The 16,934-nt window shown below is 46.0% G+C and overlaps 1 protein-coding gene across 2 annotated transcripts in view; it reads left to right on the forward strand.

The window, feature by feature from the left end:
• CDH13 (cadherin 13) overlaps window positions 1-16,934 on the forward strand; it is a 967,731-nt gene that overhangs the window by 438,737 nt on the left and 512,060 nt on the right. For both annotated transcript variants that reach the window (XM_075939988.2, XM_089781523.1), the window contains exon 5: window positions 13,415-13,567. In XM_075939988.2, the coding sequence (XP_075796103.2) occupies window positions 13,415-13,567 (153 nt within the window). The remainder of the gene's footprint in view (window positions 1-13,414; window positions 13,568-16,934) is intronic.

The raw sequence follows: 16,934 nt of genomic DNA on the forward strand, positions 1-16,934 counted from the left end.
TTCTGACATTTAAAGCTGAGGAAAGTCATCAGAATGCTAAAAAATATTGGGATTGCATCTCCACAGCATCACATTTCCTACCATCATTTGTGCATGTGCAAAGTGGGTGTAAAATGCTACTGTGACTGATTTCCTAAGCATCAGGTGAAAATGGCTGAACACACATGTCAGACCAACAAGTAAACAACACTCAGAGACAAAGGCGGGGAGAGATTTGCTTTTCTACCTTTGTGTTTTACACATTCCCATGTTCACAGCAGCATAGGGTGAAGAGCTTTCAGCTTTTATAATCATGGCAGCTAGGTATGGGGAGCAATGCAGTCACAGCACTCTAGCACGAGCCTGTGGAAAACCCAATGGCTTGTTTATGCACTTGTCTACTTCAGAGTACAGTCTTCAGCATAGCATTACTTGTGAGGAAAGTTTGTGGATCATTTATGTGGAGTAGACCATGCTCATTGCTGGATTGATTTTGCTGGAATGACACCAGGAATGTGGAACCTTGTGAGTCACGTAGGGTCAGGGGGGAAAGTAACTTAAAATGTCTTACAGGTACTGTCCTATTGCAATCTGGGTCCTTGACAGCTCTTTAAATAGCTCCCTGCTGGCTTTTGCTGGGGTATGTCTACACTACCCTCCTAGTTCGAACTAGCGGGGTAATGTAGGCATACCGCACTTGCAAATGAAGCCCGGGATTTGAATTTCCCGGGCTTCATTTGCATAAGCGGGGCGCCGCCATTTTTAAAACCCCGCTCGTTCGAACCCCGTGCAGCGCGGCTACACAGGGCACGAACTAGGTAGTTCGAACTAGGCTTCCTAGTTCGAACTACCGTTACTCCTCATTCCTAGTTCGAACTACCTAGTTCATGCCCCGTGTAGCCGCGCTGCACAGGGTTCGAACGAGCGGGGTTTTAAAAATGGCGGCGCCCCGCTTATGCAAATGAAGCCCGGGAAATTCAAATCCCGGGCTTCATTTGCAAGTGCGGTATGCCTACATTACCCTGCTAGTTCGAACTAGCGGGGTAGTGTAGACATACACCTGGAACTCAGTTCTTGCCCCCTTACTTTCATCTATGCTTATGGATGCATTCTGGCTAAAGAATGTCAAAATATTAATGTAACTAAAAGAGATTTTTAAGACCTTGTCTATACTTACCTGGAAGGTCAAATTAAGATCTGCAACTCCAGTTACGTTAATTGTGTAGCTGGAGTCAACGTACTTTAATTCGACCTTCAGCGCCATCTGCAAAGTGGAAGGTTGACAGGAGCAAATGCTCCCCTTGACTTCTCTTACTCCAAGCAAATCGAGGAGTACTAGCATCAACAGGGATGTCTTTTCTAGGCACTAAATCGAACTCAGGAAGATCGACTGCTGCAGCATCAATCTTCCCAGTAGTGAAGATGTGGCCTTTGTCTTGGGTTATGAATTACAGAGAGAGTGAAGCATATTTAGACTAGCTAATACCTAAGATAATGTTGGTAAAACAAGGCTTAATTAGCTATTTCATCCAATTCTCACAGCCTCTTAGGTCTATGCATGATGATTGTCCACTCTACGTTCTGTCCTGAATCCCTCCAATGAGAAACCAGTAAATGCAATTTCTGAATAATTGCCTTTTTAGAGTATAAGAATAGATTTTTAATAAACCATCTAAATAAATCCCATAACACTCCTTATATGGAAAAATCTCCGCCATTTATAAAGAGTTCATTTGAGATTTTTTTTGAAATATTTGTTGCTCACAGTCAATTTTTCCTGACAACAAACTCTACATTTGGAGCTACGTTAACTGTCTGTCACTCAGACATCAATTCTCAAATTCTTTTATGCAGTGTGATCTGCCTTCAGTGAGCAGAGTATTCCTAATTTAGTGTCATACACAATGATTAAATTATGGTAATTGAGGTAATTGAAAGGCCAAATAAACTAGTGTAAAATCCAGGCAGTGATGATAACAAATGTATTCCTTTGAGATCATGAAACTGTGGCTATAAATTCTGCCTGTCAAAACAGTCAATATATATCCTGTAGTGTAGCAAATAATAATCCATTGCAGCATTTGTGAGTTCCACTGTCTGCAGAGAACCGCATTGTTTACAATGGGAATCTTCTTCTTGCCTTTCCTATATTAAAGCCCAGAAGGTGTCTGGCAAAAGGCAACATTCACATGTGCATTCAGTTAGCACATTTGCATGTGTATTTATATGTTAAATTCCCAGTTTGCATGACGTTTTTTGTGGACCCCTGAGTGGTGGGGTAGACAAACCCCACCCCTCTGCACTGCAGATCCTGCCAGAACTGGTAAAGAGTTAAAAGGACGGAACTCCACTCTGAGTGGGTGCAGCCCTGGCAAGGGAACAGACTGTTGGGTTCCCTTGGCCCCAGGGAGATGTCTGGCAGCCAATAGAGCCTCTGGCCTTGCAGACATAAAACCGGGATCCCCTGGCCTAAAAAGGAGAAAGAGGCTAATTTTATTTCCTGGAAACCCAGTGACCTCTGGGGTGGACTGTGACACTCGCAAGGCTGTCTTTAGTAAAAGATCCCAATGTCCTCATTAAAACTGTCTATTGGCTTTCTTTTTTCTCCTCATTGCCTTTATTTAGCCTCTTTTGTTGACTGTGGACTCGTTCATTTGTTTCCTGTTGGACCCTGAGAGTGGGAAAAACAAGTCACCAGACCTTGTTCAGAAGATAGAGTGCTAGACCTGCTAGACTGACACAGCCAGCAGCAGCTGTTGGAGTGGGCCATTGGATCCTCAGACTTGCATTCTGCGTAGGGCACCTAACAGGGACGCTCTGCCAAGGATAGATTTGTGATGCCATATCTCTTATTCAGACTTGATTCCAAGTTCTTTTTGGTTTAACACCTCTATTGTCGTCTTTTCCCTGTTATAATTCATGGACATTCCATCGAGAACGTACTTTTTGGCTGCATTTCAAAAAGAGTATCTTTTGGATGATTTATCCCCAAAAGACACCTTTGAAAAGAAGGGTCTTGTTTAGAAACGTAGTTTGTTAAAATGATTACTTCAAGATTTGGGACTCTAATCAACTCATTTTGCTGAAAGGTTTGTGGAATCGAATTGCCTTGGTAAATTTCAGATTTGCAAATGAGGGTCGTGTATAAATGAGGATGAATACTGTTCAAGGTAGAATTATAATGTCTATAACGACCTGTTTTCTCTTGACATGGTTGGATTTCACAACACACTTAAGCGTGTGACTAATTCTGAGCATGAGTATAGTCCCACTGAATTCACATACAGGTTGAACCTCTCCAGACTGGCACTCTCTGGTCCAGCAACATCCGTGGTCTTGCATGATTTTAGTTACCTGGATGCCCACTCATCGGGGTGTGGCCGCGGTCCCAGAAAGTTTGTTTACGGCCACCAGTCCCAGCTTTCAGTGTTCTGGGCTGCTATTTAGCCCTAATTTACCTCTCAGTGTCTTCTAAGAGCCCAGTAAGCAGTGGAAGTGTCGGCAATCCTGTTAGACAATATTGACCTCCCATGGTATAGCAAATTCTCTGGTTCTGTACAAGTCCATTCCTAAGGGTACCTGTCGGGGGGCTCGCCCCTGTCTCGGGGTTGCCACCCCCATCCGGGGCCTAACTCGGCCCGTCTGGGCCTAGCCCTCAAAGTACCCTGCCCCTCTCTTAGGGGAAATACGGCCCACCGGCCTAGTCCCAAAGTACAATACCCCTGTGCTAGGGGAAATACGGCCTCCCGGCCTAGTCCTCAGTTTGCAGGCCCGGAGGCCTAGTCCACAGTTTGCAGGCCCAGCAGCCTAGTCCTCAGTTTGCAGGCCCAGAGGCCTAGTCCTCAGTTTGCAGTTTGTTACCCTGCTCCCACGTGCCAGGGTCTCAGACAGCAGGGGTAGGGGGGTCCGGGCCCTCCCTCTCCACCGGACCCCGACCCAGGGCCCTAGTAGTTTCGGGTGGTTCCCACCACTGGCTCGGCGGGGGCTCCTCCCCGCAACGCCCCGAGCCCTCAGGGGCTTCTCCAGCTCCCTGCCCTGGGCCGCTTCCTACCCCTTGCTCGCAGCCTGCCGCGGTCCCACCTGTCGGCGCCGGTCGATGGGCTGTAGTGGTCCTCCCCCTGGCAGCTGCAGAGTTGGCGGGGTCCGTTCCAGCACTCGGGTCGCGGGTGGTCGGTCGGCGGCTCCGGCGTTGGGGCCGAGCCCGGCAGAGGCCCGGCAGCAGCACGCTCAGCTCCCCTGGCGACTCCCTCTCTGGCCAGTGGTCGCTAGCTCCTGCTCGGGTCGCAGTCTGCCCCTTCTGAGCAGGCCAGCAGCCTTTTATACCTTGGCTCCCTTTGGAGCATGCCCAGTAGGGCTGTGTGGGTGGGGCCCTCTCCGCCCCAGGCCCCAGGTGGTTTCCCTGGGCTTGAGTGCGGGGCGGGGCCGCCCCGTCACAGTACCGAACTATAGAGGTTCAACCTGTACTTAAAGTAAATAAGCACACATAGCTTACTGAGGTTCGTTGTGTCATCCTAGTTGACAATGTCACACTAGGCATTGTGTAGTCTAGTTCCTAGTTCTGGCTACATCCTCCAAGGGCACAAATCTGTAGGACTGGCAATGGCAGATAGTCAGGGCATGCATCCCTTTGTGCCTCGATGGAAAGTTTGAGAGTACAGTATACTTGCACGGTATACTTGTTGCCCATTCAGGTAACATTGCCAAACATCATACAATGCCGCATTTAAATATAATGAATAATGGAAGGAAGGACAGATCAGCATGTAACATTTTCAATTGGACATATGGAATGTCTCTACTTCTCTATGTCTGCCTGTGAGCAAGTGCAGGTTTCTGAATAGCAAGTTTGATAGGTCCTGAATATGCACCAAGATAAAGACATTATGCTTATGGATGTAAATACAGGGGATTTATGCAGGAGGCAGTGAGACCTATAAATAAAAGAATGTCTATTTTGCTGCAACTGTTTGAACTCTGCTTGCAACTAACATCTCAAATCCACCTGCATGGTAGAGTTTAGTGGCCAAGCTCTGATGTTCATGAGATATCTAACTCCATAGTGTGGGTGGCGTCTTGGAGATTGGAGATCTTGGCAGACAGGCTGAAATTCTCTGACTTCTCCACAAGCAGGGCACTGTCATCAGTACAACCTTGGTTGGTGACTGCTTCTTAACCAACTTGGATTCTGATATGTGAAGTGGCAAGAACTAATATCCAGCTGATATTGAGACAGAGCAGTGCCAGTGTGAAGATGCAACTCTGCTGCACACCAGAGATTGGGTAGAAGTGCACTGAAGACCAGGAAGCCATATGTACGCTCATTCAATACAGATGTTGAGATTGGTATGACAGATTTAACAGAGCATCTGATTTCAGTGGGAGCCACACTATGACCCATGCACTGAATCAAATGCCTCTCTGATTCAAAAGCTGGCATGGGATCCTCTTCACATAGTTTAAAATCAGATACATGATCATTTGACTTTATGAATTAGATTCTCCATCTGGATCTGGAGATGATTATTTTAACATTGCTATAAATTCTCTCCTACTCAGATTTGCAAGCAAATATGAAACTTGATCAAGAAGCTCTTAGCATATACACTAGATCTTCATTTTGAACAATGTCTTCCAAACAGGTTCATAATTAGAGGAGTGTAAATAGTTTTTGTCTTTTCATTTTCATAATTCATTTAATTTTTTCATCCAAAATAGATGAACTGGTAATTACAATACAGGCAGTCCCCGGGTTACGTACAAGATAGGGACTGTAGGTTTGTTCTTAAGTTGAATTTGTATGTAAGTCGGAACTGGTACATATTGTACCCCAGGTGTCCCCGATTCAGCCACTGCTGAAACTGACCAGCGGCTGACTACAGGAAGCCCGAGGCAGAGTTGCTTTGCCCCGGGCTTCCTGGAATCAGCCGCTGATCAGTTTCAGCAGCAGCTGACTTGGGGACACCTGGGGTAGATCAGCTAGGGTGCTGTCAGGTTGGTCCCCACAGCGCCGCACCTCGGCGCTGCGGGGACCAACCTGGCAGCTCCCCAGCTGCTCTGTCCCAGGCGTCCAGATTCAGCCGCTGTTGAAACTGACCACCAGCAGCTGAATCGGACACGCCTGGGGCAGAGCATCTGGAGTGCTGCTGGGTTGGTCTGGTAGCACCGACCCTTGGTGTGGCGGAACCAACCCGGCAGCACCCCAGCTGCTCTTGGGGACGGCTGGGGCAGAGAAGCTGGGGTGCTGCTGGGTTGGTCCCACAGCACCGCTCCTCGGTGCTACTGGACCAACTCGGCAGCACCCCAGCTGCTCTGCCCCAGGTGTCCCCAAGTCAGCCGCTGCTGAAACTGACCAGTGGCTGACTACAGGAAGCCCGAGGCAGACCTGCTCTGCCCTGGGCTTCCTGGAATCAGCCGCTGATCAGTTTCAACAGCAGCTGAATCTGGACACCAGGGACAGAGCAGCTGGGTCGCTGCCGGGTAGGTCCCCGCAGCGCCGCACCTCAGTGCTGTGGGACCAACCCGGCAGCACCCCAGCTGCTCTACCCCAGGCATCCTGATTCAGCCACTGCTGAAACTGACCAGCGGTGAGAAAAGCCTGGTCTGCTGGGGGGGGGGGGCACTAGCTGCGCCCCCCCCCCCCCAGCAGACCAGGCTTTTCTCGACGTGGATGACGGGGGCGGCGGGACCGCGGCGCGTCTCGGCAGTCCTGCTGCCCGCGTCCTCCGCAGCTTTGCTCCGCATCTCCCTGGTCTGCTGCGGAGCAGCTTTTCTCGCCGCGGAGGACGCGGGCGGCGGGACCACCACGGCGCGTCTTGGCGGTCTGCTGCGGGGGGGGCACAGCTAGTTTGGGGTTCCCTCACCCCGTTCTTAAGTAGGGATCCGACATAAGTCGGATCAACGTAACCCAGGGACTGCCTGTATTGAAGAAAGAAATGTAGTACATTCCTCTTTTGTGATGACAACTAAAAAGAAAGTTCAATTTCTTTATGTTTAGACATAACATGGGGTACGTCTTCACTACAAAGTTAATTCAAACTAACGGACGTTAGCTCAAATTAACTTTGATAGGTGCTACACTAGCGCTCCGCTAGTTCGAACTTAATTCGAACTAGCGGAGCGCTTAGTTCGAACTAAGTAAACCTCATTTCACAAGGACTAAGCCTAGTTCCAACTTACTAGTTCAAATTAAGGGGTGCATAGCCCCTTAATTCGAACTAGTGGGAGGCTAGCCCTCCCCAGCTTTCCCTGGTGGCCACTCTGGCCAACACCAGGGAAACTCTATTGCCCCCCTCCCGGCCCCGGCCCCCTTAAAGGGGCACGGGCTGGCTACGATGCCCGTGCCAGGTGCAAGCCTGCCAGCACCCAGCTAGCAGACCCTGCATCTGGCACCCTGCATCGAGCCAGCCATCCGATGCCCCCCAGCCCACCCCCTCTTCCCGGGACCAGGCTGGCGGCTCCTGGGAGCTTGCCCGGGACCGCAAGAGGCGGGCACCCACCTGGGCTAGTGCGGACATCGTGGACCTCGTCCACGACCTCCGCACTTGGCACAGGAAAGCAGCTGTCTAGGGAAGGAGAGCTGCCAGCCTGGCCACTCAGGAGCAGGTGTGCATGAAAATCAAGGTGGTCCACTGAGACCCCCGACCCTGAGCCCTGAGCTTACAATGGCCGTACTGGGTCAGACCAAAGGTCCATCTAGCCCAGTAGCCTGTCTGCCCACAGCGGCCAACCCTAGGAACCCTGGAGGGGATGGACCGAAGACAGTGACCAAGCCATTTGTCTCCTGCCATCCCTCTCCAGCCTTCCACAAACTTTGGGCAGGACACCACTCCTACCCCCTGGCTAATATTACTCCCAACCTCCATCACTTTATCTCACTTCTCTTTAAACTCTGTTCTAGTTCTAGCCTTCACAGCCTCCTGCAGCAAGGAGTTCCACAGGTTGACTCTTTGCTTTGTGAAGAAGAACTTTCTGTTATTAGTTTGAAGCCTGCTACCCATTCCTTTCCTTTGGTGTCCTCTAGTCCTTCTATTATGGGAAATAATGAAGAACTTTTCTGTATGCACCCTCTACACCCCACTCGTGCTTTTATAGACCTCTATCATATCCCCCCTCCGTCTCCTCTTTTCTAAGCTGAAAAGTCCCAGTCTCTTTAGTCTCTCTTCATATGGGACCTGTTCCAAACCCCTCATCAGTATAGTTGCCCTCCCCTCTCAAACCCTCTCTCTTCCCCTCTCCCACCTACTTTTCCCAGTCTCCCCCAGTTTTGTTCAATAAAGAGAGATTTTATTTTTGAACACAATTGTCCTTTATTTTGTACATCAGGAAGGGGGGCTAGGGAGGGGTAAGTGGAAGGAGGTGAGGGAGGAATGGGGTATGAGCCCCCGATGGGGAGGACTGGGCTGGCTCTGCGGGCTTCTGGGGGTGGAACCTCGCCTGCAGCCCCCCAATTGTCCCCTCTCCCCAGATGGCAGCCTGCAGCAAGTGCAGCCGGTCTGATGGCCAAGTGCTGTGATGTGCCCAGTGTGGGTAGTCAGGGCAATCCAAGCCAGGACTGCTTTGCAAGCGGGGCACCCCTTAGAACTGTCTGTCCGGGGTGGGGGTCGGGTCCCTTTAAGCACAGCCCTCGGCTAGCCTGAGACAGCAGCTCCACGCTCTAAGTCCTCATCTGATGCCCTGCCGGCACTGCTTCCGGCCATCCTTAACCCCGGTTCAGTGTCCACTTAATGTGGACATGCTAGTTCGAATTAGCAAAACGCTAATTCGAACTAGTTTTTTATTCTGGATCCGTTAGTTCGAATTAGCGCTGTAGTGTAGACATACCCTAAGCATGTTTATATATGTATAAAGTCAGTTTCCAAAGACATTTTCAGCTGCATTACACAATATAATCATTTGTATCATGTTGTCTTTACTATATAAGCTCCGAAGAGAAGTGTACACAATAGTCACTCTTTTGGGTTGTGGCAAATTTAGGTTGTGGAAAAACTAAGAAGTAAAAATTGCAAACCAAAGAAGTCCAAAAAGGAATGGTTAATGTTAGAAAAAATAATGTTAGAAAAAAATATGCCCAATGTCTTTTGCCCAATAGACATTGCCTATTTATTATGCACTTGAAAGTGTGAAATTAGAACACACTCTAATCACATGTTTCTCCCAATTAAAATTGACCCTTGGGGATGTGACATTGAGTAGAGGCTGAGAATCTAATTAAGCTTGCAAAAGGTAACGTATTTTAAAATTAAAATAACTGAGTTACAGTTTTCTGTGCAAAGTTCAAATGGGCTTATTTGTTCACTATCTGAATAAACTATCCTTTCTCACAAAGAAATACAGAGAAGTGTTTACTAAGTCTTTGAACAAAATCAGATGAAATATTTATAGTCAACAAAGATATTTGAGAAAGTAAGAAAGTACAGTATTCCCCAATTCCCGCCACACTACTGAGAAAACATTAACTTGACATTTTCCTTTTCTTTTATTCCTGGGTTTTCACAAGAGTTGTTTTTTTTTTGTTGTTTTTTTGTCTGGGGTCAAATATTCATGTTGCGGACCAAATTCTCACCCTTTAATTGCTTGCACGTGGGTTTAAGGGTTATCTGCAGGCAAAAAAATCATTGACCTGCAGGCATTTAAATGAATTGATTAAATTGCAGGCAAAAATATCAGAATTGGGCCTGCTTGAGTTACTGATGCAACCAGGTCAGTATGTTCAAAGCAGCCTAGTTAATTTAGATGGCTTTTAGACTTTCATCCTGTGTATGGACAAGGCACTGGGAGCTAAACTCGAGCTCCCAGGCAAGACTGAAACGATGCAACTCTGAAATACAGATCGCCATTGCGAGGGATTTAGAAATGCAGGAAATATTTCATGTTAACTGCTGCTAAGTAATGACACTTCCATGGTTACTAACATGGAATAAATGCTGTTGATGGCAGAATTGCTGTAGCTGCAGTGCTATAAAACCTCTCTCTCTCTCTCTCTTGGGGGAGGTGGCGTTGGAGTTGTTTTTATCTCCCTTCTTTGAGAATACTCTGATTTATTGCTGTGATAAGCCTGTAACAACGGAGGGATCACAACGTTGAAGTGAGCTTAGCTGGATGCGATGCACAGTCTGCTGAAAAATCATATTTGTTGAATATGTTTCAGCCAAGAGGCAGCTTTTACCAACCTAGGAATATTCCATTTTCTATAAAGTGGTTGGAGTTCATCATGATCTGAGGCACTTTGTCAGACGTGTCTTTCCTTTTGGTCTGCCTAAGGCGCTTCTTAATAATATCATCAGGGCACGTGACAGTTTTTAATGTATTTACCCTCACAACATCTCTGTGAGGAAGGGAAGAGCTTTTATAAATATTTTACATATGGAGAGTTGAGGCAGGAGAAGCTAAGTGGATTTCCCAAGGTCACATAGGAACTCTGTTGCAAAGTTAGGAATAGAACACAGATCACCCACTAGTTCCCTGACCACTGGACTATCCTTCCTCCTCAGGCTAATCATACTGTTCATACTGCCTTGTCAATACCTTGGTTTATGGATTGAAATTCCCTCTAAACATGTAAACAATTCAAAACCAGAGTCGACGGTGCAATTCATAGTCACATTTTGTGTCGTCTGTGTGCAGATGGCATTGGGATTTCAGGGCCACTGTAAGTATTAGCCTAGCATTATCATTATGTAGGTTTCTCACTGAGATCTGAATCCGCGGCACAGTTTTGGGTACTCTCAAATCCCACTGAAATAAAAGGCAGCTGAGTGTGACTAGCGCTTCACAAGAGGAACTCAGCTCTGTGTGGTTCTTCAAGACTTGGCTCTGTATGGTTCTTTTTAAGTTATTGCCAAGAGAATTTTTAATTTCTGGAGTGTCATATATGCTGTGTTTCCATTAGACTCAAATAATGTTTGGACTACTACATATCCAGGGCAGTGTGAGCTAGGAGATAATGTAGGAGACGAATGATTGAGAGACCTGATACTAAGCCACAGTTTTCAATCTAGAATACCTAAATTCAGACCTCCTCAATCTGTACTGAGGCTCATGATATAGGTGGCCCATTCGTAGCTGCAGGCACTCAGCTCCTTTGAAAATCAGACCACATATTGAAGAGAACCTGGCATTGAAAATTTTAGCCTTAACTTTACTGTGCCTCAGTTTCTCCATTTGTAAAGTGGAAATAACAACACCCACCTTTGTAATATACTTTGAGCTCTTGGCATGAATGGTGCCACTTAAAACGCTAGTCTTAGTAACAAATTTATGAGACGAGATGTTGAAAATTCATCCTGTTCATTCTTCCTTATACTTGCAGAAGCACTGAAACATATGGCAAATTAAGTCTGATTTTTATTAAAGTTTTCATCTGTTTTGAGCTTAGTGTGAACTGGGAAATTCACTTTCTTTGATTTATTGAGGCTTTGTATGAGTGTCTTAATTAGAAGATGTTAATGTTTCTTTTCTATTCCTGGGAGCATGTAGTAGCTCCCTCTTGTGGCTAATTAAACATTTAAAACCCCAAACTTTTTAAAAATGATTTTTGTTTTTGAAATCCTGTCACTGCCAGTCCTAAACAATAACAGTCAGGTGAAATTGATACTTCCGTTGATCCATAGTCTTGTTGGTAGGGTTTGCTTGTTACAGTGGTTTGTTCTAGAATGGACTAGCATGGAAGGGGTAAGAAGGCAGAGGTGGTAGGTTTGACTGGAATTTGCATGTGTTGACCTGATGGCAGCATCAGTTCCTTCTCCTCCTCCCTCCCCCCCCCAAAAAAAATGGGGTACAGAGATCAGAAGAACAGCAGCTCTCTCATTTCCTAAGAAAATGACAAAACTGGGATCCAAGACTCAGCTAGGGAGGAAGGATGATAGCAGGTTTCCAGAGGTGCCTAAAGAAATCCTGGCCCCAGGCAAAACTAACCTGTTTTTAGGCCTCATATAAAACTACATGAGTTTTTCCATAAAGTTCCTTGAACTTCAGGAAGCGTAATGAATCCTACCATGTTTCACAACCTGAAACCAAGCAGGTTTTGCCTGATTGTTAGTTGGTAGAGAGAGCTGCATGGACATAGCCTGACTCTGTGTTTTGCCTTGGCATATTCCGAATTGGCTCTCAGTTGTGGGAAAATCTATTTATGCTCCTGAGAAAGAGGAGAAGACCAGATAAAACAGTCTTATAACACTGAAATTCTGCACCCCCAACTCCTGGAAGAAAATCCACTTTTTGAGACGAGAAACTTTATCTCTTGAATTTGTTCTTGCAGTGTATTTTCTTGTGACAATTTTTCTTTAAAAAAAAGAGTGCATAGTTTACTGAAAAATCATATTGCCCAATAATCAGCAAGCTGGTGGCGCTGGACCCACAACAACAGGGCAACAAATAATGTTCATTTTCTCAGGGACATTATTAAACATTCTTTGCATTTATTGCCTCCAAAAGGGAGTGGATCCAGCATTCCTAAAACTTGCTTTTTCTTTGTTTTTTTCTTTTCCTGAGCTATGACTCAGATAACACTGACTTAATATTTCTGTGGAAACATACAAAATGTTGGAAACAAAAATAACATGAAAACAGCGGTAGGAAAGAATGATTTGGCAAGATTGTCATCCTAACACAACAAGATTAGTTTATAATCCCTTTATATCCTAGTGTGCAAATACAAGTTTGCAAAGCATCTAGCTTGTAAGAAACTTCACATGCTGCTGCCATGTGGAACATGCCTGAAAAAAGGATTTATAGACACTCTCTAATGGAGAAAAAGGGAATCTGAGTCAAGAACAAACACATGAAACAAACAGGAATTCCATTTGTCTAGCTAAGCAATGTCCTAGCCAGGGCACCCAAATATTTAATTAGGCGGATTTTCCATGCTTTAAAACTGGGTGGGGATGGGGGTGAAACAGTTCCAATCTCACTTAAAACTTCTTTGAAAGAAATTAGGAATCATTGTGTGTAGGTGGCTGCTTCTGAGATTATTTTAACTATTTACAGTGGAGTCAATTCTCTAAATTTTGTCCTCCTTAAATGGAATGTCTAGGGGGGGCGAGGAGAGAGCGGGGAGGGTGGGTTTCCAGCTAAATGAAAAATCAAATCAACTCACAACCCCTAGCGGTAGGCAAGTGCTGTAGTGAATAGTGCAGGCAGGATAATAGCAGCATGGATAATTGGACTTCCTCTTGCAGGGGGCAGGAAGATAGATTAATAACTAACTGACTGTTGAGCTAATCCTATTGGTATCAAGTTTTGTCAGGGTTAGATACTAAAATTTCACTCTGATTTCTGACTAATTTAAACCATGTTTTTATGTCTTCCTTTTAAATGTCAAGAAATAGTTTTGCATTAGGGTAAGACTTAGCATTGTTTCCTCTTGAACTGCTACATTTATAAGAGTTTTGATCAGTTCAGTCAAACTGGGTCCTAACTTGCTACATTCACCTCACAGGTTATCAACAGCGATGGAACGGAGGGATCAAAGTTTCGACTTTCTGGAAAGGGAGTGGATCAAGAGCCAAAAGGAGCATTCAAAATTAATGAGAACACCGGGGAAGTCTTGGTGACACGGTCCCTTGATAGAGAAGCAATTCCCACTTACCAAGTGAGTAGTCTGAGCATTATGGTCTGTACCTCTGTCATCACAAAATATCTTTTTTTCCTCCATCTCTGGCTTGCCGCTTTCTAAGAGTGCAAAAAGTTTGAGGTTGGATTATTATTGCATGCTACTATTTCTATAATATTTTCAGAACATGGACACTTGCATGTGAAGTTTCGGGACACATATCCATACCCACCTACATGCATGAGTACTAAACACATTTAGTATCTCTAAATAAGCGGAGATCTAGATTAGTAAAGCTTGCTTTTTCTTTCCTGTTCCCGAGGTATGAGTCAGATCTGCTGATAAATATTTGTGTTTTATATGTAGCAAATCTATCTTTTATATCTCCTAGAGACAATTGGTTTAAACTGTGCAGGAAGTTGGCTTGTGAAGACAAAATTAGTGGGACTTGTTTTGGTGCCTTTTGACACCTTTTCTTTGTTTTCATTTTATTTTATTGTTCGGTGAGGTGGCATGTCTGAACTTCACCTGGTGCCGTAAGAGTCGATGGCAGGACTGTTGGCTTCAAGCTGTGTTTGGGGTGTTGCAGGCTGATGCCCATTAGTACTCTTCACTCTCTCTGTTTGAGGGACGCATCAGAAACAGGTGACTGACCAGCTATGGCTTGAAAAGAAGAGTGAAACAGCAGAGAGAAGAGTGTCTTAGATCAGGAGCCATGGTAGTTCTCTGAAAGTGAGGTGAGTCAGGGGAGCCTGTACCATGGCCCTGCCCACGTGTCCTCTTTCCTCTTCCAGCCCCGCCTCCTGCTCATTCTTCTTCACCCTGTCATTCGTGCTTATGGCTGGTAAAAAGTGGGAGGGGCCATGCTCTGCTTCCCCCGTTCTGGCACTCCTGCCTTAGATCCTTTCTCTGGGCAGTTGATTTTGGCCTAGCAGTGGAGGCTGATCAGTTAGTGCAAGGGAGCACCTTGGCCACTCCCCCCAGGAGTGTTCTCCCAGCATTGCCTGCTGACTGGGATCTCCTCGTCCAGAGCAGTCCTTCAAAAACTAGACCCGCTTGGAGCACTCTTGGCCTCTGATGCTTCAGAAGAGGTGGCTTGAATATTCTCAAATCCACAATGTGGGTCTGTGGCAAACGTAAGCCACTCCAGTATCGAAGTCAGGGAGTGCCCTTCAACTAGCTGCTCGCTGGTATCATCCCAGAGTAGTTCTCTTAGGACTAAGCCATTGGCTCTGTGCCTACCCTAGAAACATCAAGGTCAGTTACTTCATCTCTGGCCACAGTAAATCTATCAACCCCTGCTTACTCTGGGAAAGCATGCTATATCAGTACCAACAAAGCCAGAGGCCTAGATGGCCACAAAGACTCTGTTGTGGCTCTCAGTACTGCCTTCACCACTAATTCAAAATAAGGGCTACCTATTCTGCCATAGCATCAATGCTGGTGTCTTTTACAGCATCCATTTCAGATCGAGTGCTGTTTTCCTCAGTCTTTTTGATTATATCATCTAGCTCGCTAGGGCCTGCTCCATTTCCACTTAATGCCAACTGCCAGGAAGCCTGCGATGCTTTTGCTGGTACTTCAGTCCGCATGCCGGTTCCAGTCTCTGGTGCTGTATCAATATGGCCTTTAAAGAACTGTTTCTTCTTCTCAGACTCTGAAATGAGTTCCTGGGTTTTGGACTTCAGAAAATCCAGAGTATCTTCCATTACTTTGACAAGAGCAGGTAATAGAACTGGAGTCCTGGTCTAGGTATGACTGACCTTTAGTACCAGATCAATCCAATCACCGGTTCTCCTGGGTGCCTTGGAAAGGGTACCTCCACTGTTGAGATTTACATCCCCACCTCCTGATAAAACCGGGTCACCAAGGAAGGAGGCTTCCTCACCCAAGATGCTCATAGTACTGAACAGTCACCAGACTCTGAATTGTGGGATGTTCCTCAATCTGCCTCAGAGAAACTGTCTAAGTCAGTGATACAAGACAAGCCTCAAAAGGGTCCTGCTTTATCTCCTTTCAGTAACTCATTCTCATCACCAGGTGAGGCTCTGGTAATGGGTAAGTTTAAGGTTTACCGAGCTCTCTGAAAAAAATGGGTACATCTCTTGGTATGCAGATAGAGTTGAATATTTTGCACCCAACAAATGCTGGAAAAGTAGTTGTAAGGGCTGTTCCCCACTCTGGCACTCTGAGTGCAGAAGGTGGGGGCCCGCAAGAGAGCTTCAAAACCTTGCCTCTACAGGCACCGGTTACAAAAAACTTCCCCCCAGAACCATAATACACAGATTTTGGGGAGTTACTGCTACCATCAAGTGCTTTTTTATTCCTAAAAAACAGGAGTGAACACTTGAAACCACCCCCAGGGGTACCTGAAGCTCTTTTGCCACAAAAGAGCTTGAAAAAAGAAAAGAGAGGAACAAGCTGCAGTCTCTGGTAGCTGACCCCTCAATCAGAGGCCTGCCGCTACCCACAGACAGACCTTCCAGGACACAAAAATCAAATCATCACCTTAAAAAAAGTTGTTTTCATTACACAACAAAAGATAAACTTGACAAAGCATACTTGATTGCTAGATGTTACAAAGCAACTAAGGAGAATAAATTAAAACACACAGAAAATCTCTGGCTCCAATGCTTAGATGGTAAAGGGGGAGGGGAGAGATAGATTCACACAAAGCAGTTCAAACCAAACCACAAAATAAAGAAAAATTACCCTGAACGGGACTGGATTTACTTTTTCCCTTTACTTACTTCCAATTTTCTCTTTGTTCAGTCCACTCATGCCCCAAATTCCTTGAAGACATGGTAGTCCTGTCTGGTTTTAAATCATTCTGTGTCTCTCAACTCCTGGTTTATCCCTCCCACACTCAGAAAGCAGGCAAGGAATCTATATCCAATTCCAATTTCAACATTCTATCTCGATTGGTTCTCCCCACCCCCTGGCCAACACCTTTGCTAGCTACCTGAGTTTAACCTGTTAGTCACTGGGTGCTGGTCAGCACTCCTCCTGTCCATTACAGTAGTCCTTCTTATAAGCACGGGAATAAATTGCCTAGGGAGATTGTGGAATCTCCATCATTGGAGATATTTAAGAACAGGTTAGATACATCTGTCAGGGATGATCTAGATCGGGGGGGGGGGGGCAAATATCAGACCAAGGGCAAGATCTGGTCCGCCAGGGTTAGCCCCAGCAGGCCCCCAGGCTGCTATATTTACGCTGGGTATAGGGGATCACAGCTCCTATTGGCAGCGAATCTCCATTCCTGGCAAATGGGAGCTGCAAGTGCCTGTACTTGTGGAGGCGCATGTAAATATAGGGGAATGGCCCACGAGGGGCTAACTCTGGTAAACTGCCACCATTTTATTGCCCACCCCAATCTAGATGGTGTTTGGTCCTGCCATGCAGG

Source organism: Pelodiscus sinensis, chromosome 12 (genome assembly GCF_052426305.1).
Source record: "Pelodiscus sinensis isolate ZL-2025 chromosome 12, ASM5242630v1, whole genome shotgun sequence".
NCBI classification, from domain to species: Eukaryota; Metazoa; Chordata; order Testudines; family Trionychidae; genus Pelodiscus; species Pelodiscus sinensis.